General features: G+C 39.5%; 1 protein-coding gene and 1 long non-coding RNA gene across 2 annotated transcripts in view; one reads left to right on the top strand and one right to left on the bottom strand.

The window, feature by feature from the left end:
• LOC111091538 overlaps positions 1 to 14,424 on the top strand; it is a 91,840-nt gene extending 77,416 nt beyond the window's left edge. Inside the window, exon 3 of the long non-coding RNA XR_005375693.1 lies at positions 12,753 to 14,424. This is a non-coding gene — a long non-coding RNA (uncharacterized LOC111091538). The remainder of the gene's footprint in view (positions 1 to 12,752) is intronic.
• Positions 14,425 to 18,694: 4,270 nt separating this feature from the next.
• OR51E2 (olfactory receptor family 51 subfamily E member 2) lies at positions 18,695 to 19,666 on the bottom strand. Its single transcript, NM_001389131.1, is given in 1 exon segment — positions 18,695 to 19,666. A coding segment is annotated over 1 exon segment (972 nt).
• Between the last annotated feature and the right edge of the window lie 715 nt (positions 19,667 to 20,381).

The raw sequence follows: 20,381 nt of genomic DNA on the forward strand, positions 1-20,381 counted from the left end.
AACTGAAGTGTTACCTTTTAACAAACCCAATGAAATAATGGCAAAAAAAAATATCAGGAGCTGATTGCATTACAAATGAGAGAAAACTAGATACTGTATTTTACCAAAATAACAAGCCTGATTCATATCTGACTACCAACTTCTAGAGAATATAGGAGATACCAGGTAAGCAGGTATGTTAAAAGACATAAAGAGATGTGATGAAAAAAAAATCCAAGCTGCAACAAAAACAAAACCTTCCAGGACAAAATTCCAGTTTCTTCCACAAAAAAATTACAAGAAAATAAACAGGAAAGGGTTAAAACCTATAGATTAAGAGAGATTTGACTCATAGCAACTAAATCAATAGACAATAGAGAAACCTTGTTAGGATCTTGTTCTGAACAAATCAAACATACAAAGTGAGCAAACTAGCATTCAGAAATACTTCCATGGGATAACTGGGGAAATATAAATACTGGTTGAGTTCCTGATGATGATCTTTTATTTTGGTGTGATTATGAAACTATGGCTGTATTTTAAGATTTGAAAATATTTGTAAAATAAAGAAGGATCTTATGTTGACTTCAAAATAATTGAGAGAGTGGGGGCCACCTGTGGCTGGAATCGTGTAGAGCCAAGCTGCCAAGAGTGGCTATGAGCGGATGATTTTGGTAGCTGGGTATGGGAATATAGAGATCAAGTTTACCCTTTCTCTAATTTGGAGAGAGGATTTGATTTTTCATAATAAAATATTAATACTTTTACTCTGGAAAAAGTAACAACATTTAATGGGAAGAGTTTTCCAATTAAAAATGGTGAATTGCATACAAGCCTTTATCTCTGCTTTCTCTAAAATCTCATTTAAATGATCTATAAAGAACTTATTAAACTCAACATCAAAGAAACAAGCAATCCAATCATGAAATGGGCAAAAGACATGAACAGAAATCTCACAGAGGAAGACATAGACTTGGCCAACATGCACATGAGAAAATGCTCTGCATCACTTGCCATCAGGGAAATACAAATCAAAACCACAATGAGATACCACCTCACACCAGTGAGAATGGGGAAAATTAACAAGACAGGAAACCACAAATGTTGGAGAGGATGTGGAGAAAAGGGAACCCTCTTACACTGTTGGTGGGAATGCGAAATGGTGCAGCCACTCTGGAAAACTGTGTGGAGGTTCCTCAAAGAGTTAAAAATAGAACTGCTCTAAGACCCAGCCATTGCACTGCTAGGGATTTACCCCAAAGATACAGATGCAATGAAACGCCGGGACACCTGCACCCCGATTTTTCTAGCAGCAATGTCCACAATAGCCAGACTGTGGAAGGAGCCTCAGTGTCCATCGAAAGATGAATGGATAAAGAAGATGTGGTTTATGTATACAATGGAATATTACTCAGCCATTAGAATCGACAAATACCCACCATTTGCTTCGACGTGGATGGAACTGGAGGGTATTATGCTGAGTGAAGTAAGTCAACTGGAGAAGGACAAACATTATATGGTCTCATTCATTTGGGGAATATAAATAATAGTGAAAGGGAATAGAGGGGAAGGGAGAAGAAATGGGTAGGAAATATCAGAAAGGGAGACAGAACATGGAAGACTCCTAACTCTGGGAAACGAACTAGGGGTGGTGGAAGGGGAGGAGGGCAGGGAGTGGGGGTGTCTGGGTGGCGGGCACTGAGGGGGGCACTTGACGGGATGAGCACTGCGTGTTGTTCTGTATGTTGGCAAATTGAACACCAATAAAAAATAAATTTATTATTAAAAAAATAAATGATAGTAAAAATAAAATAAATTATCTCAGTAATCATAGGAAGAGTGGAAAGAAACAGGCAGAAATAGAAAGTTAAGTTCTTAGAGAGAAGGTTATGCCACATATCCACTTCAAAAAACTAAGGAGTTAGAGTTGATAAAGGTAAGACTAAGCAATGGGGATTGAAAACAATGACTTTTTTAGGGAGCAGCTCTAGATTTCTTCTCCTGTCCCCTGCATTCTTGCAGAAGACAGATTACTTTCTGGAAAAATTGTCCCAGCAAGGCTCTGGATTCAGAGATGCTAGACAGAAATGAAAGATGGCCAGTACTGTAAACAAATGAATTGAGGAAAGGTAGACGTCCCAGCTCTCTTTTGCCACTTGGTTCCCAGAGTCCTCGTAATCAAGATTACTCTGTACCACCATAGGGCCACTGTGGGAAGCCAGGCCAGTGTGACAAAGAATGCCTATGGAGAAATGCCAGTCTGGATAAGGAGAATGATAGCTGAGATGCTGAACCAGAGCTCAGATGACCTCAGAATGCCAGAGGAGAAGAGAACTTAGCACATTTTCTCATCCACTCTCTGGAGAGACTATGAGGGACATCTTTCCCTGAAATGTGGTCTGGGATTCCAGTTCATCTCTGAGCTTTAAACTCCCTGAACCTCAGGCAGGCAGCCCCCTTCAGGTCCTCTTCTCCAAGCAGGAGATGGGACTAGTACCTTGCATAGTCCATGACTGATTACTTCTCTATCTTCTGTGATATTTTCAGACCTTCCACCGATATCTCCATCGGAGGCTAAGGTGCTGGCAATCACCCATCTGGGGAAGCAGAGAAGGGGATGTGTTGGGGCTCCAAGTACTCACCCTGGCTATTGTTCCAGCCTGCTCTGCCACTCCACATCCTACAAGAGCCCAAGATGTCTTTATGGCAGGGGGATTGAGTTTTATCCCATTACATGGGATGTCTTGGCAACAGTGCCTATCTCCAGGGGAGGCCAGGCTTGGCCCACAGTGGAGTCACTATGCTCGAGTCCCTGGGGAATAGAAAAGTCGAGGCTAGCCTGGAATCAAGGGAAGTGTTTGAGGAACTAAATAATAAAAGGGCAAGGGAGAAACACAATCATGGAATCTATAATATCCCAACACATTTAGATGGTTATATTCAGAGACTATCAGCTTCACTTGCCCATCTGCATTTGAGATCTTTCCAAGACAATATTCCTGAATCCTCCTCTTCACCAGGCTCCAGGATAAGTCCTATGGAAGCTCTTAGTTTTTGCAGAGGGAAGAGATATGGAGCCTCGAAATCATGGCCTAATCCAGCCTGAGGAAGTTGGGGAAGGCTTCCTGGAGGAGAGGGAGTGGACTTCTGAAAGGCCTACAGACCCTGTTACAAACTCTTGGCACTCATTCTGAGACAGACACTAGGACTTTTGGCTTGCAGCTCCAGACTGGGGCTGACACATATTCTTCCCACACTTAGCCTGGAACTGACCTACTGAATTAATGTTCAAAAAGGAGGGAACTTGGACAATGGAAAGAACATACACCACAGAGCTAGGCAGGCCAGGATTTGAATTCTTGCTTTGTTTTCCTCACTACATATAAGCTCTCTCTCTATTCTTTCTCACTTTCTGGAAAGTTCTGCCACAAAATTACCTCAGCTCCTGCCTCAATCGGTTTGGATTGTGGTCATTCACCTGGAGCTGCTTTCTAGGGATACACTGACTTTTCTGTTTTGATTTTGTCTGTACTTGCCCATCTGAACTGGGCCCAGCCTGTCTACTTTTCTCCCCCTGAGATGATACATAAACTGGGGGGGAAATCACACACCTTTGAAATCTTCTTTTTTAAAAGATTTTATTTATTTATTCATGAGACACACACACACACACACACACACACACACACACACACAGAGGCAGAGACACAGGCAGAGGGAGAAGCAGGCTCCATGCAGGGAGCCTGATGTGGGACTCGATCCCTGGTCTCTAGGATCACGCCCTGGACTGGAGGTGGAGCTAAACTGCTAAGCCCCCCCGGGCTGCCCCTGAAATCTTGTATCAAAAGAAATTCATGGCTATTAATCTGAGCAGAGATTTTTGCATCCCCCTGTAATTTCTTTCAGTTTTTAAATTATCACCATTCTTTTCAAGCTTTTCACTCAACCTGCTGATCTTCTCCTAGCAGCTAATTTGACATTCCTCCTGACTTCCCATGGGAAATGGAGGCTGTCATGTGTGCTTTCTCTAAGGTTCTTGCCCATCCCATCTACTCTCTTACCCGCTTCCACTCCAACATCCACATCCTGCCAGAGAGACCATTTGATGACATTTCATGTCAGCGCCCTCTCCATCCTCTAACCACTTCATTTTGGGGGAACCCATCACTTACAGCCAAAAGAAAAAAATTCCAAATGCCATAGCATGTAACCTAAGACACTTTAAGATATTTTTCATTACTTATTTATTAAGGTTTTTAAGTTTTTATGTTAATTCCAGTTAGTTAACATACAGTGTTATATTAGTTTCAAGTGTACAGTATAGTGATTCATCACTTCCATATAACACCTGGTGCTCATCACATCAAATGCACTGTTTAATCCTGATCACCTGTTTCACCCATCCACCCCACCTCCCCTTTGGTGACCATCAATTTGTTCTCTATAATTAAGAATCTGTTTCTTGATTTCTCTCTCTCTCTGTCCATTGTTTCTTTGTTTTGTTTATTAAATTCCACACAGGAGTGAAATCATTTGTTATTTACCTTTCTCTGACTTATTTTGCTTAGCATTATACTCTCTACATCCTTCTGTGTTGCTGCAAATGGCAAGATTTCATTCTTTTTTTAAATAATAAATTTATTTTTTATTGGTGTTCAATTTGCCAACATACAGAACAACACCCAGTGCTCATCCCGTCAAGTGCCCCCTCAGTGCCCGCCACCCAGTCACCCCCACCCCCATCCTCCTCCCCTTCCACCACCCCTAGTTTGTTTCCCAGAGTTAGGAGTCTTCCATGTTCTGTCTCCCTTTCTGATATTTCCCACTTATTTTTTCTCCTTTCCCCTTTATTCCCTTTCACTATTTTTTATAATCCCCAAATGAATGAGACCATATAATGTTTGTCCTTCGATTGACTTATTTCACTCGGCATAATACCCTTCAGTTCCATCCATGTCGAAGCAAATGGTGGGTATTTGTCATTTCTAATGGCTGAGGAATATTCCATTGTATACATAGACCACATCTTCTTTATCCATTCATCTTTCGATGGACACCGAGGCTCCTTCCACAGTTTGGCTATTGTGGATGTTGCTGCTATGAACATTGGGTGCAGGTGTCCTGGTGTTTCACTGCATCTGTATCTTTGGGGTAAATCCCCAGCAGTGCAATTGCTGGGTTGTAGGGCAGGTCTATTTTTAACTCTTTGAGGAACCTACACACAGTTTTCCAGAGTGGCGGCACCAGTTCATATTCCCACCAACAGTGCAAGAGGGTTCCCCTTTCTCCACATCCTCTCCAACATTTGTGGTTTCCTGCCTTGTTAATTTGCCCCATTCTCACTGGTGTGAGGCGGTATCTCATTGTGCTTTTGATTCGTATTTCCCTGATGGCAAGGGATGCAGAGCATTTTCTCATGTGCATGTTGGCCATGTCTATGTCTTCCTCTGTGAGATTTCTGTTCATGTCTTTTGCCCATTTCGTGATTGGATTGTTTGTTTCTTTGCGGTTGAGTTTAATAAGTTCTTTATAGATCTTGGATACAAGCCCTTTATCTGATAGGTCGTTTGCAAATATCTTCTCCCATTCTGTAGGTTGTCTTTTAGTTTTGTTGACTGTTTCTTTTGCTGTACAAAAGCTTCTTATCTTGATGAAGTCCCAATAGTTCATTTTTGCTTTTGTTTCTCTTGCGTTCATGGATGTATCTTGCAAGAAGTTACTGTGGCCAAGTTCAAAAAGGGTGTTGCGTGTGTTGTCCTCTAGGATTTTGATGGAATCTTGTCTCACATTTAGATCTTTCATCCATTTTGAGTTTATCTTTGTGTGTGGTGTAAGAGAGTGGTCTAGTTTCATTCTTCTGCATGTGGATGTCCAATTTTCCCAGCACCATTTATTGAAGAGACCATCTTTTTTCCAGTGGATAGTCTTTCCTGCTTTGTGAATATTAGCTGACCATAAAGTTGAGGGTCCACTTCTGGCTTCTCTATTCTGTTCCATTGACCTATGTGTCTGTTTTTGTGCCAGTACCACACTGTCTTGATGACCACAGCTTTGTAGTACAACCTGAAATCTGGCATTGTGATGCCCCCAACTATGGTTTTCTTTTTTAAAATTCCCCTGGCTATTTGGGGTCTTTTCTGATTTCACACAAATCTTAAAATAATTTGTTCTAAATCTCTGAAGAAAGTCCATGGTATTTTGATAGGGATTGCATTAAACGTGTAAATTGCCCTGGGTAACATTGACATTTTCACAATATTAATTCTGCTAATCCATGAGCATGGAATATTTTTCCATCTCTTTGTGTCTTCCTCAATTTCTTTCAGAAGTGTTCTATAGTTTTTAGGGTATAGATCCTTCTTTACAGATGAGTAATATTTCAATATATATATGTGTATATATACATATATATACACATATATATATGTATATATATATAGCCACCACATTGTCTTTATCCATTCATCAGTCAGTGGACACTTGGGCTACTTCCTTATCTTGGCTATTGTAAATAATGCTGGCATAAACATCTGGTGCATATCCCTTTGAATTAGTGTTTTTTGTATTCTTTGGGTGAACACCCAGTAGTATGATTATTGCTGGATAATAGAGTAGTTCTATTTTTAACTTTTTGAGGAACCTCCGTATTGTTTTCCACAGTGGCTGCACCAGTTTGCGTTCTCACCAATGGGGCAAGAGGGTTCCTTTTTCTCTACATCCTTGCAATCACCTGTTGTTTCTTGTATTTTTTTTATTTTAGCCATTCTCACAGGTGTGAGGTGATATTGCAGTTTTGATTTGCACTTCCCTGATGATAAGTGGTGATGAGCATCTTTTCATGTGTCTGTTGACCATCTGGATGTCTTCTTTGGAAGACATCTTTTGGATGTCTGTTCATGTCTTCTGCTTATTTTTTTAATTGGATCTTTTTTTGGGTGTTGGGTTTTGTAAGTTCTTTATAAATTTTGGATACTAACCCTTTATCAGATACGTCATTTGCAAATTCTTCCATTCTGTAGGTTGCCTTTTAGTTTTGTTGATTGTTTCCCTCCCTGTGTAAAAGATTTTTATGAAGTCTCAATAGTTAGTTTTTCTTCTGTTTACCTTGCTTCAAGAGACCTATCTATAAAATGTTGCTATATGTGGAGGTTCCTCAAAAAGTTAATAATAGATCTGCCCTACGACCCAGCAATTGCACTGCTGGGGATTTACCCCAAAGATACAGATGCAATGAAATGCTGGGACACCTGCACCCCGATGTTTCTAGCAGCAATGTCCACAATAGCCAAACTGTGGAAGGAGCCCTGGTGTCCATTGAAAGATGAATGGATAAAGAAGACGTGGTTTATGTATACAATGGAATATTACTCAGCCATTAGAAATGACAAATACCCACCATTTGCTTCGACGTGGATGGAATGGGGGGTATTATGCTGAGTGAAATAAGTTAATCGGAGAAGGATAAACATTATATGGTCTCATTCATTTGGGGAATATAAATAATAGTGAAAGGAAATAGAGAGGAAGGGAGAAGAAATGGGTAGGAAATATCAGAAAGAGAGACAGAACATGGAAGACTCCTAACTCTGGGAAACGAACTAGGGGTGGTGGAAGGGGAGGAGGGCAGGGGGTGGGGGTGTCTGGGTGGCGGGCACTGAGGGGGGCACTTGATGGGATGAGCACTGGGTGTTATTCTGTATGTTGGCAAATTGAACACCAATAAAAAATAAATTTATTATTTAAAAAAAGAAAAATGTTGCTATGGCCAATGTCAGAGAAATTACTGCCTGTGCTCTCTCTTCTAGGATTTTTATGTTTTCACGTCTCATATTTAGGTCTTTAATCCATTTTGAATTCATTTTCATGTATCATGTAAGAAAGTGGTCCAGTTTCATTCTCTTGCATATTGCTATCCAGTTTTCCCAACACCATTTGTTGTAGAGACTTTTTCCCATTGGATATTCTTTCCTGATTTGTTGAGGATTAATTGGCCATATAGTGGGTTTATTTCTGGGTTTTCTATTCTATCCCATTGATCTATGTGTCTGTTTTTGCACTATACCATGCCGTTTTGATTACTACAACTTTATAATGTAATTTGAGGTCTGGAATTTTGATGCTTCCACCTTTGATTTTCTTTTTCAAGATTGCTTTGTCTATATGGGGTCTTCTGTGGTTCCATGCAAATTTTGGGAATTGTTTTTTCTAGTTCTGTGAAAAATTCTGGTGGTATTTTGATAATAATTGCAGTAAATGTAAATGTGTAGATTGTTTTAGGTAGTATAGACACTTTAATAATATTCATTCTTCTAATCCATGAGCATGGAATGTCTTTCCATGTCTTTGTGTCATCTTCAATTTCTTTCATCAATGTTTTATAGTTTTCAGAGAACAGGTCTTTCACCTCTTTGGTGAGGTTTATTCCTAGGTATCTTATTATTTTGCTTGCCATTGTAAATGGGATTGTTTTCTTAATTTTTCTTTTTTGCTGCTTCATTATTGGTGTATAGAAATGCAACAGATTTCTATATTGATTTTGTATCCTGCAACTTTACTAAATTAGTTTATCAGTTCTAGCAGTTGTTTTGGTGGAATCTTTTGGGATTTTCTATATAGAATATGATGTCATCTGCAACTAGTAAAAGTTTTACTTCTTCCTTATTGATTAGGATGCCTTTTATTTCTTTTTGTTGTTTGATTGCTGTGGCTAGGACTTCTAGTACTATGTTGAATGGAAGTAGTGAAAATGGACACCCTTGCCTTATTCCTGACCTTAGGGGGAAAGCTCTTAGTTTTTCTCTATTGAGGATGATGTTAGCTGTGGGTTTTTCACATATAGCCTTTATTAAGTTGAAGTATGTTTTCTCTAAACCTATTTTATAATCATTTTGACAGATGCAGAAAAAGCATTTGACAAAGTACAACATCCATTCATGATAAAACTCAACTGTTTTATGTATCTGGGTACTCCCATGTTGGGTACATAAATATTTACAATTGTTATATCTTCTTTTTTTAAAAATATTTTTAAAAGATTTTATTTTTTATCTACTTATTCATGGGAGACAGAGAGAGAGAGAGAGAGAGACAGAGACAGAGAGAGGCAGAGGGAGAAGCAAGCTCCATGCAGGGAGCCCGATGCAGGACTTGATCCCGGGACTCCAGGATCAGGCCCTGGGCTGAAGGCGGTGCTAAACAGCTAGAGCGACCCGGGCTGCCAAAATTGTTCTATCTTCTTGATAGATCTGCTATCATAAAGAAGAGGTCCTGTAGTCCCCTGCAGTTTAGTGCTCCTTATTCCCCAGAGTCTGGTACTTCTGGGAGTGTCTCCAATGTGTGCTGCATGTGCTCTGCTGTTGTGCCCTGACCCCTTTATCCTTCAGGCCAGTCATTTGCAGAGGCTCTCTTTGCCTGTTGTGGCCAGTGTTGGGTCCCTGGCCTGAATGTGGTGCATTTTAACTTAAGTGTATTCTTTTTAAGTTTTTATTTATTCTTGAGAGAGAGAGAGAGAGAGAGTCTCAGAGACACAGGCAGAGGGAGAAGCAGGCCCACCACTCTGGGACTGAGGCAAGTGTGACAGGGAGGGGCACTTCTGCTGGACTGCAGGTGGGGCTTGGTCTAAGCAAGTATTCTGTCAGCATGGCATTGGTTCCCACTGGTGGCCCTATACTTATGCTGAGGGGCAGGGGAGGGAAATGGTGCTGACCAGTTCCTTTTTTTCCTGCTGGGGTCTCCCCAAGATTGCTGTCTCTCTGGGCTATGATCTGAGAAGAGCAAATAACCTCCCCACTGTGCGCCCTAGGTGCTTTTCAGATCCCTGTTTCCATGCTGTCTGTGGGCTGTTTGCCTGCTTCATCTATAAGAGCACCCCCAGTGCCCTCCAGGCTCCTCCTAAGCCAAACATACTCACCATTAAAACTCCTGGTTCTAAACCATTCTGGTTGTAAGAACTCCTTAAATTTGGCCCCTCTGTCAATCTCTAAGCCAACCGCTACGAGAATTCATTTTCCCCCTGTGTGCACCTCTTGTGCTAGTCTGTCTCTTGCCCTTCTCTGTGACTGCAGCTCCCTTCCGCCTGCATTAGCCATGAGGGAGCTTGTTCCACCAGTCTTCAGGTTGATTCCTGCGGTATTTAGGATGAGTTAATAGTTATCTAGTTGTTGGTGGGATGAGGTGCATCTAGGGTCCTACTTCGACACCTTATAAATTCTTTTTTTAATAAATATTTTGTTTATTTATTCATGAGATGCAGAGCCATAGATCGACGGAGAAGCAGGCTCCCCATAGGGAGCCCGATGAGAGACTTGATTCTAGGGCCCCGGGATCAGCATCTGAGCCAAAGGCAAACACTCATCCACTGAGCCATCCAGGTGTCCCTTATGGGCTCTTCAAGATTTTTTAAAGCTTTTTATTTTGAGATGTTTGTAGATTTGCATGCACTTACAAGATTTAATACAGAGATCCCATGTACCCTTCACTCAATTCCTCCTTGCAAAACAGTAGTACAGTATCAAAATAAAGATATAAACATTACTACAGTGAAGATACAGAACACTTCCAGAACCACAAGATTCCCTCATGTTGTCCTTTTATAGTTTCATCAACTTTTCTCCCTCTCATCCTCCTTTTAGTCTTTGACAATCACTAATGTATTTTATATCTCTTTAATTTTGTCAATTCAAAAACATCATGTAAATGAAATCATATAATATGTAATCTTTTGGGATTTTTTTTTTCCTCACTGCATCATTCTCTGGAGATTTATCCAACTTATTCTGTGTGTGAAGAGTTCATTCCTTTTATGTGCTATAGGCATAGCTATACCACAGTTTGTTTAAGCATTCTCCTGTTGAAGAACACCTGTGTTTCCAGTTTGGGGCTATTATGAATAAAGCTGCTAGAAACATTTGTGTGCAAGCTTTTGTGAACATAGCTCTTCATTTATCTGGAGTAAATGCCCAGGAGTACAAATGCTCAGCCATATGTTAGTTGTATGTTTAGTATTTTTAGAAACTGCCAAAATGTTTTCTAGAGTGGCTAGCTATATCATTTTACATTTCAACCAGCAGTGTATAAGTGATCCACTTTCTCCATATCCTTGCCACCATTTGATGTTTTCACTTAAAAAAAAAAGCCATTCTGGGGGTGCCTGGGTGGCTCAGTCAGTTGAGCCTTCAGTTCAAGTCATGATCCTGGGGTCCTGGGATCAAGCCCTGCATAGGGCTGTCTACCCAGTGGGGAGTCGCTTCTCCCCCTCTCTCTCCCTCTATGCTTCTCTCACTGTTGCTCTCAAGTAAATAAATAAAATCTTTAAAAAATTACATTAAAAGTTTTCAAAAGCCATTCTGATAGATATATAGTGATATTTACTGTAGTTTTAATTTTTATTTCCTTCCAGCTAATAACTTTTAACATTTTATATATTTGTTTGCATCTGTTTCTTTTTCTATGAAATGTCTTGTCATGTCTTTTACTATTTCTAATTAGATATTTTTCTAGTTGAGTTTTCAGAGTTCTTTATTCTAGATACTAGGCCTTGGATAGATATGTAATTTGCAAATATATTCTCCCACTCTGTAGGTTGTTTTTTTTTTTTTTTTTGTCCTTTCAACTGAATCTTTGACACAAAAGCAGTTTTTAATTTTAATAAGTTTAATTTATCAAATTTTCCTTGAGGGAATCATGCTTTTGGTGACAAGACTAAGAACACTTTGCTCTAGATCCTGAAGACTTTCTCCTTAGTTTTAAAAAAAGTCTTAGATTTATGCTTACATTGATTTTTTTTACATTCAAGTCGGTGGTCAATTTTTAGTTTACATATGTATTGAGGTACATTTAACAAATAAATTTGTAATATATTTGAAGGCTATAATGTGATGATTTGGTATCTATATACACTGTGAAAGGATTCCCACCATTGAGTTAATTAACACATCCATCATCTCACATATTTATCCTTCCTTCCTTCCTTCCTTCCTTCCTTCCTTCCTTCCTTCCTTCCTTCCTTCCTTCCTTCCTTCCTTCCTTCCTTCCTTCCTTCCTTCTGTCCTTCCACCCTTCCTTCCTTTCTTCCTTTCCTTCTTTCTGCTAAGAACACTTAAGTTCTACCCTCTCAGAAAATTTTAATATTATCAACTATAGTGTTCATGTTATACTTAGATCTTCACAATTCAATTTTCTTATAATTGAAATTTTATATTCTTTTACCAACTTTCCTGTTTCCCCATCCACAACCTCTGGCAACAACCGTTCTACTTTCTGTTTCTATAAGTTTCACTTGTTTTCTTCTTGATTACACATATAAGTGGTACTATGCTGTATTTGTCTTTTTCTGTCTTGCATATTTTGTGTAACATCATGCCCTTTAGATTCCTCTATCTTGTTGCAAATGGCAGGATTTCCTTCTTTTTTAAGGCTGAATATTCCATGCCTTTTCTTGTTTCCATGCCTTGGCTATAGTGAATAATACTGTAATGAATATAGGAATAAAGATATTTCCTTGAGATAATGATTTCAGTTCCTTTGGATATATATCCAGACAGAAGTGGAATTGCTGAATCATATATGGTAGTTCTATTTTTAATTTATTAAGTAAACTCTATGCTGTTTTTCATAGAGACTGCACCAATTTACATTCCCACCAAAAGGTGTACAAGTGTTTCCTTTTCTTCACATCCTTGTCAATGCTTGATATCTCTTGTATTTTGGATAATATCTGACACCCATTGTAATATCTTCTATTGTTTATTTTGTATTCCTTTCACCTCTTACAGGGCCTGGAACATTGTAAATGATTCTTGAACATTTAACATTGAATGATATAAAAAAATGAACATTGAGGATGAATTTTGTCATGGGCTGGGAGTACTGGTCGTGATCATCATCGGAAAGAATCTCAGATATGTGATGCTGGTAATCTCTGCTGGTAAATATGTATTGACAGTAAATCTTTTCTTCTAATGACAAAAAAAGCTTGGGGAAATCTCTGTCCCAGAAACATATTTATGTTCTATCTTTATTTCTTGTCAGCCTATCTGGAGTAAATGATTTGCTGCTCAGAGATGAGGGCTAAATGAAATTACTGGAGGTGGGAGCTGTCCTGCTTATTGGGCAACCTCCGACTCTGGCTCTCAAGGGGAATTGGCTACCTAAACTAGTGCCTTCCATTGACCAGGCCAACATAAACATGACTGGGAACAGGGCAGTGTTTTTATGATCCTCAGTCCCTGGAGACCCTTGTTCACTGGGAAAGATACTCTCACTTCGTGACTACTTGTCTGAGACCCAGAGGCCTCTCACAGCAGGGACTGCCTGGGACTACCTCTGTGAGTTGACTCACCTCACCAAGTACCCAGAGGGCCTCCTCCTTGAAGCTCTTCCAGATCAATGGGAGCCACAAGGCAAACACTCTCCCAGAACTGTGTCCTATGTGAACAAGGAATGGCCATAACACCCCCTTTTTAGTTTGTCACCTACTAGAATGAAATCACATTTTACTGAGATAGCTTTGAAAACTATGGCCTTCTGTTGTTTTTCCTCCTTTTGTGCAGAAGATCAGTCATTTCCATCCCATGTGAATTCCAGTTGAATCCTACTTCCCCCATTTACCACACTTAGTCCTAATGTAGGTGAGAGAGAAAGACAGACCCAGTTCTTAGACTCCAGGCTTCCAAGTTGATGTGACTAGATGAATATTTAAGACAAATCTGTAGCTTATTTGCCATGGTCAGAAACTCACATCTCTATCCCCTCAATATCACTATGAGGCAGGGATTATCGCCTGCTATCCCCTCCATGGTAATAATGAGTATTTATTGAGTTTGTACCATGTACTAAAAATTCTGTGCTAAGCATTATGTGTGGATTATTGTATATAATTCTCACAAAACCCTGAGGGGCAAACAATGTTATCATCCATCCCTAATAAACACATGAGGTAAACAAGCCTCACAGAGGGTGAATTGATTGTTTGCTATTTCTGTTGGATTGAGCTTCCTTTTAGAGAGTTTGTGAACATTTTTTTGGGGGGAAAATCCCCATTTTTGAGAGTAGTTTTGGGTTTTAGAAGATCCTTAATTGCAGAATCAGGGGTAGGAGAGCAAGTTGATAAATACTGTGTTTGGGCAGATGGCCAATGTGGCCTCAGGGAAGGGGCTTGGCTTTCATGTGTGGCAGAAGGCAGTTTCCAGGAGTTCCTGTGGGGTTCCAGCCTTGAAAACCTTTAGGATTGTTCGAGGCTTCTCAATGTTCAGAGCACATAATATTCAGAATGGAATGGAATTTGGAGATTATCTAATTTAATCACCACATTTTGTAGAGTTAATTCAGAGAGATTATGTTTATTAGACAGGTCACCCACCTAGAGGCAGAATAGGAACTATAGCTCAGAGCTCATAAATCCCATCCTAGGGCTCTTTCCTTCCCTTAAATTTGGGTACTTTTATAAAAGGGTGTTTACTTTTATCGAATATATCCAAAATATAACCATTTCAAGATTTTTAAAAAGATTTTATTTATTTATTCAAGAGAGACACACAGAGAGAGGCAGAGACACAGAGGGAGAAGCAGGCTCCTCCCTGGGAGCCTGATGTGGGACTCAATCCCCGGACCTGGGATCATGCCCTGAGCCAAAGGCAAATGCTTAACCACTGAGCCACCTAGGCATTCCCAACATATCTTTTTTTAAGTTTGTTTATTTATTTATTTAGAGTATGAGCTGGGGGAGGAACAGAGGGGGAGGGAGGAGGAGGGGGAAAGAATCTTAAGCAGACTCTGCGCTGAGTGCTGCAGGCGACACAGGGCTTGATCTCGCAGCCCTGATATCATGACCTGAGCTGAAATCAGGAGTCAGATGATGCTTAATTGACTGAGCTACCCAGCTGGTCCTCAACATGTTCTTGATAAAAGAATTGATAATGATAATAATAATTTTACCTTTTTACTTTGGTGATTATTTATTGTGGTAAAATAAACATAACATGAAATTTACCATTTTTTTTACCATTTTAATTGTACAATTTAGTGATATTAAATTAGTCCCACATTGTTGTGCAACCCTCACCACTATTTCTAGAACTTTCTCATCAGTCCAAATTGAAACTATATACTCATTAAATAACACTTCATCCTACCCCGGCCCCAGCCCCTGGTAACCTCTATTGTACTTTTTATCTCTCTGAATTTGCCTGCCCTACATATTTCAAATAAGTGGAATCACATACAATTTGCCCTTTTGTATGTAGCTTGCTTCACTTAGCATAATATCTCAGAGTTTATCTATATTGTCAAATGTATCTAAATTTTATTACTTTTTATGTCAGAATAATATTCTGTTGTATGTATATACCACCTTTTGTTTATGTTTATCTGTTGATGAACACTTGGGTCATTTCCACTTTTTGGCATTGTGAATATAGTGTTGCTATGGATATTGACAAACAGTTCTCTGGACTCCTTTTCTTTTAAGATTTTATTCATTTATTTGAGAGAGATAAAGAGAGGGAGAGAAAGAGAAGAGAGCAGAAGGGGAGGGAGAGGGATGAGCAGACATGGGCTGGATCCCAGGACCCTAAGATTATGACTTGAGCTGAAACCAAGAGTGGGTTGTTTAACCAACTGAGCTACCCAGGTGCCCCTGAACTACTTTTAAAAAATGAAAATCTTATTTCACTTAGCATAAATCAATCAGAGAAACACAAATACCATGATTTCACTCATATGTGGAATTTACAAAACAAAACAAATGAACAAAGGGAAAAAAGAGGGAGGGTCAAGCCAAGAAACAAACTCTTAACTATAGAGAACAAACTGATGGTTACAAGAGGAAAGGTGGGTGGGGGATGGGTGAAACAGATATTAGGGATTAAGGAGTGCACTTGTGATGATGAGCACTGGGTGGTATATGGAATTGTTGAATCACAACATTGTACACTTGAAATCAATATTACACTGTATGTTAACTAGAGTTACTATACTGAGTGAAATAAGTCAATCGGAGAAGGACAAACATTATATGGTCTTATTCATTTGGGGAATAAAAAAATAGTGAAAGGGAATAAAGGGGAAAGGAGAAAAAATGAGTGGGAAATATCAGAAAGGGAGACAGAACATGAAAGACTACTAACTCTGGGAAACAAACTAGGGGTGGTGGAAGGGGAGTTGGGCAGGGGGTGGGGGTGACTGGGTGATGGGCACTGAGGGGGGCACTTGATGGGATGAGCACTGGGTGTTATTCTATATGTTGGCAAATTGAACACCAATAAAAAAATAAATTTATTAAATAAATAAATCAGTAAATAAATAAATAACTTAAAAATGAGGTTTAAAAGAAAAAAATGAAAATCTTAGGGCACAGGGAAAGGTGGGGGAAATGGCAATAGAATATGAACAAGTTGGGCTACAGTGGGATACTGTAAGATTTGAAAGGAAAAGATACATGCTTTGTTAAATTGTTGATCTGGCTATGCTTTTAGACATGGAGGTAGGCAGGAGCATGTGATTTAAGGTTAAGTAATGCACAGAAGATAGAAGAAGATGGAGGTTGTGGGAAGAGATATATTGAGGTTCAGTTTCATAAAATGAGACTCTAGACCTCATTATTTGGGTAGTCCTAATACCCGGATCTCTATTTTTGCAGAATATAGGCATCTCTTTGTTTCTTTAAGGAAATCACCTATTTCCTACATTCTATCTCTTTCTCTCAGCCTTAGTTTATGTGTGTTGATTTGCTCCAACTTTGGAAGCCACTTTACTACCTCTGAGCAGGGAATCACAATTGAATGTTCACAGATACATATCCTAGGAGGACACTTCTCCAGGGGAAAGGTTAAGTGTCTGAGGTTTACTTTCCTAAGAAGAGCCCACAGGTTGGAGAGTCTTCCCCATGGTTTATCTACTCAAGTCCTCCACCAATATTTGTTCAGTGAAACTACTAAAGGAACACAATGACTTTAGCTTCTCATGAGATCTGATTTCAACTGTACAATGGAGATAGCTCACCTTGACATATTAAGCGTCTTTGCAAAGCTATAAACAATAGCTGGGGTGGAAAAGTAGCTACAGGACCTTCTGTATTTTAAAATCTGAGTTTATAGGATTTTATAAATATAAAAGCAGTAGGCATAACACTTAGCAAAATTTAAAATAAAAATTTATTATATCTTATACCTAAGTTAAAACCCAGACATTCAAAATGTTTGACAGGTACAGAATATACTTAAAAAAAGAAGATATGATTGAGAAGATGTAAGAGATAAATAGGCAAAAATATTCTTTCTTAATCTGGAAAGAAGCAGGCTGTAGAACATGAAAGGTGACTATAAAACATAAAGAGTAATCAGGGTTTGTTGCCCATGAGGGCAGGGTTATCTCTCAACACAAATATAGTCATTCATCTTTCAAGGCACACTTTAGAGAGAAAACAGAGAATTTGCACAGGCTGAGGAAATAAATGGCAGATGTTAAACAGGAAGCAATATAACGTGGAAATTCAGTAACTGTATTTGATTATCAAGTTCAATTTCAAATCTTGGCACCGCACCCACAAATTGTATGGATTAGTTACCTTGTTAATGAAAGCTTCATTTCTCTCACTTGTAATGGAGGACAAAAGTGGTACCTACTCCAAAAAATTGTTGTGAAGATCAGATAAAACCTCTAAAGCACATAACATAGTGCCTAGAACATGGTAAGCACTCAACACATGTTCCATGGCATTATGTGCAAGGACGTAGATAAATTCCCAGATAATGAATAATAAACCAACAGTGAGGTCTGTGACAAGCTTCATTTTATGTAAATTATCTATTTCATTTCTTCATTTTGAAGGTCACACATCAGCTAAACAAGATCATAATAAATAAATTTAGAAAGTAAAAACAAAAATGAGTCACTACTAACTTGAGCACATTTCCCTCAAGGCATAGGTGCTTTTCAAGTTAGTTCCAATCATGTGTCCTTATTGTTTTATTTTTAACATTATATGCATGTTTCATTTTATAGCAGATTCTTTAAAGGTCACATAATATTCCTTTTATATAGATTATTCCACATAACATTCCATTACATAAGTGAACCATACTTGAGTTTACTATTCCTTACTTTTGTATATTATATCTTAGGATTTTTAATATATGATTTCTCTAAATGATTATGTAACAACATATTTTATGAAAAACCTGCTTTCGGCACTTAGGGATATTTTGTTAGGATAAATTTCCAAAAGTGAGAATATAGCATTAAAGCATGTAACTTTCAAAAAGTTCTTGCTACACATTGCCAATTACACCATTAGCTGTGGTGGTCAAGAATTTATATTTCAACGTTATGAATTTTCATTAATAAAAACTGCTAATAGACAAAAATGCTGCCTAATTATTATTTTAATAAATGGTTTCTCAGATTACTAGTCAGGTAGAATAACTTTTCCCTTGTTAAAAAGTCAGTTGTATTTTTGTCACTCTTCTTTATGTTCTTTTTACTACATATCGGGGCATTGATGGATTTTCTAATTTAACCTTTTTGTACAATAATAATATCAATAACATTTTGACCTATGGAAATCATGATCGCTTCCAAACTTTCACCCCAAGCAGAGGTAGACTTTGGAGGCCACAGCAGAGAAAATCATTGATATGATAGGCAACTAGAATTAAGCTAGCATTAGGAAACCATTATGTGAAGGCATTAAAGATAAGGTAAAGTAGAATGGTAAGGATCATCTGCTCCCCACAGCCTGAGGGTCCTTGTCACAGCTGATCTTGAACATAGCTAGCACCCGAGTTCTGATCTGTTTGGTCTTGGCACCGTAGATGATGGGATTGATCACAGGAGGCAGAAGTAGATAGACATCACCCATGAGAACATGCACAATGGGATCAAGGCTGTTTCCAAAACGGTGTACCACTGAGAGGCCAATGAGAGGAACATAGAAGGCTAATACCACACCGATGTGTGACACACAGGTTCCAAAAGCCTTGGCCCGCTCTGACTTGGAAGGCAGTTGTAGAACTGTTCGTATAATCAGAAAATAGGACAAGGAGATGAAGAGGACATCCACACCCATAACCAACAGAATGGCTGTAAGACCATAGATCACATTGGGCAATGTATCTGCATAGGCCAACTTCATCATATCCTGGTGCACACAATAGGAGTGTGACAGCACATTGGAATGGCAGAAGGCCAGCCGCTTGATGAGCAGAGGCAGTGGGATAAAGAAGAGTGATCCACGGGCCACGGCCACCATGCCAATCTGGGCTGTTACTGTATTGTTGAGCACTGCTGCATGGCGCAGTGGGTGACAGATGGCTATATAACGGTCAAAGGCCATGGCCAGCAGGATAGTGGACTCAATAGCTGAAAGAGCATGAATAAAAAACATCTGGGCAATGCAGGCATCAAAAGTAATCTCCCGGGAATCAAACCAGAAGAGGGCGAGGATCTTGGGCATGGTGGATGTGGACAAGGCCAAGTCAATGGCTGCCAACATGCAGAGAAAGAGGTACATGGGAGCGTGTAGGCTGCGCTCTGTCCTTACGATGAAGACAACGATGCAGTTTCCAAAGAGTGCCACGGCATACATTGAAAGCAGGGGGAAGCCGATCCAGAAATGGGCTTCTTCTAATCCTGGGATACCAATAAGTACAAAGGTGGTATGTGTGAAGTTGCAGGAACTCATAGCTGGCATCGAGAAGGGGGTGCTGGTGAGGGTGAGGTCACCCTGGCAGCCTGCTAGCCTGCTAGGACATGGAGCACAATCAGAGAGGCCAGCCCTGGAAACCTAGGAACTGGATGAACCTTAGATCTCCCCCTCCTACTCTCTCTTTCCACTCTTGTAAGCCATTTAAGCTCTTTCATAAACTCTGAAGCCCTCTTCCAAAGGGAAAATGATAGCTCAAATTCATTTATCAATTGCTACTCTCAAGATCTATCTCATTTAAAAATTTTTTTATATTTGTTTGAGAGAGAGAGAGAGAGAGCTTATATGGGGGGAGGACCAGAGGAGAGGGAGAAGCAGACTCTGCCCTGAGCATAGAACCTAACTCGGGGCTCAATCTTAGGATCCCAAGATCATGACCTGTGCCAAAACCAAGAGTTGCATACGCAACCAACTGAGCCACCCAGGTACCCCTTGCCATTTACATTTTTAAAAGGGAACCTGGGGAGAATAGTGCTTATCCGAAAAATGTATCCTTTCCAAATTCCTTCAGACTCCGCCTGGCCTGCACCTTCATTACCTGGATATTGGGTGGTGCTTTTCTCAGATAGGTATTAAGAGATACCCTATTGAAAACCCTTTCCAGGTATGTTTCCTTTCTTTCCTCCAATTATTAATTCATTTTATAAGCATTTACTTATATGATCTATGTACAAGGCTATTTGTTAGGGCGAGGATCTTGGGC

The sequence above is a fragment of the Canis lupus genome, chromosome 21, assembly GCF_011100685.1.
Source record: "Canis lupus familiaris isolate Mischka breed German Shepherd chromosome 21, alternate assembly UU_Cfam_GSD_1.0, whole genome shotgun sequence".
Lineage (NCBI taxonomy): Eukaryota > Metazoa > Chordata > Mammalia > Carnivora > Canidae > Canis > Canis lupus.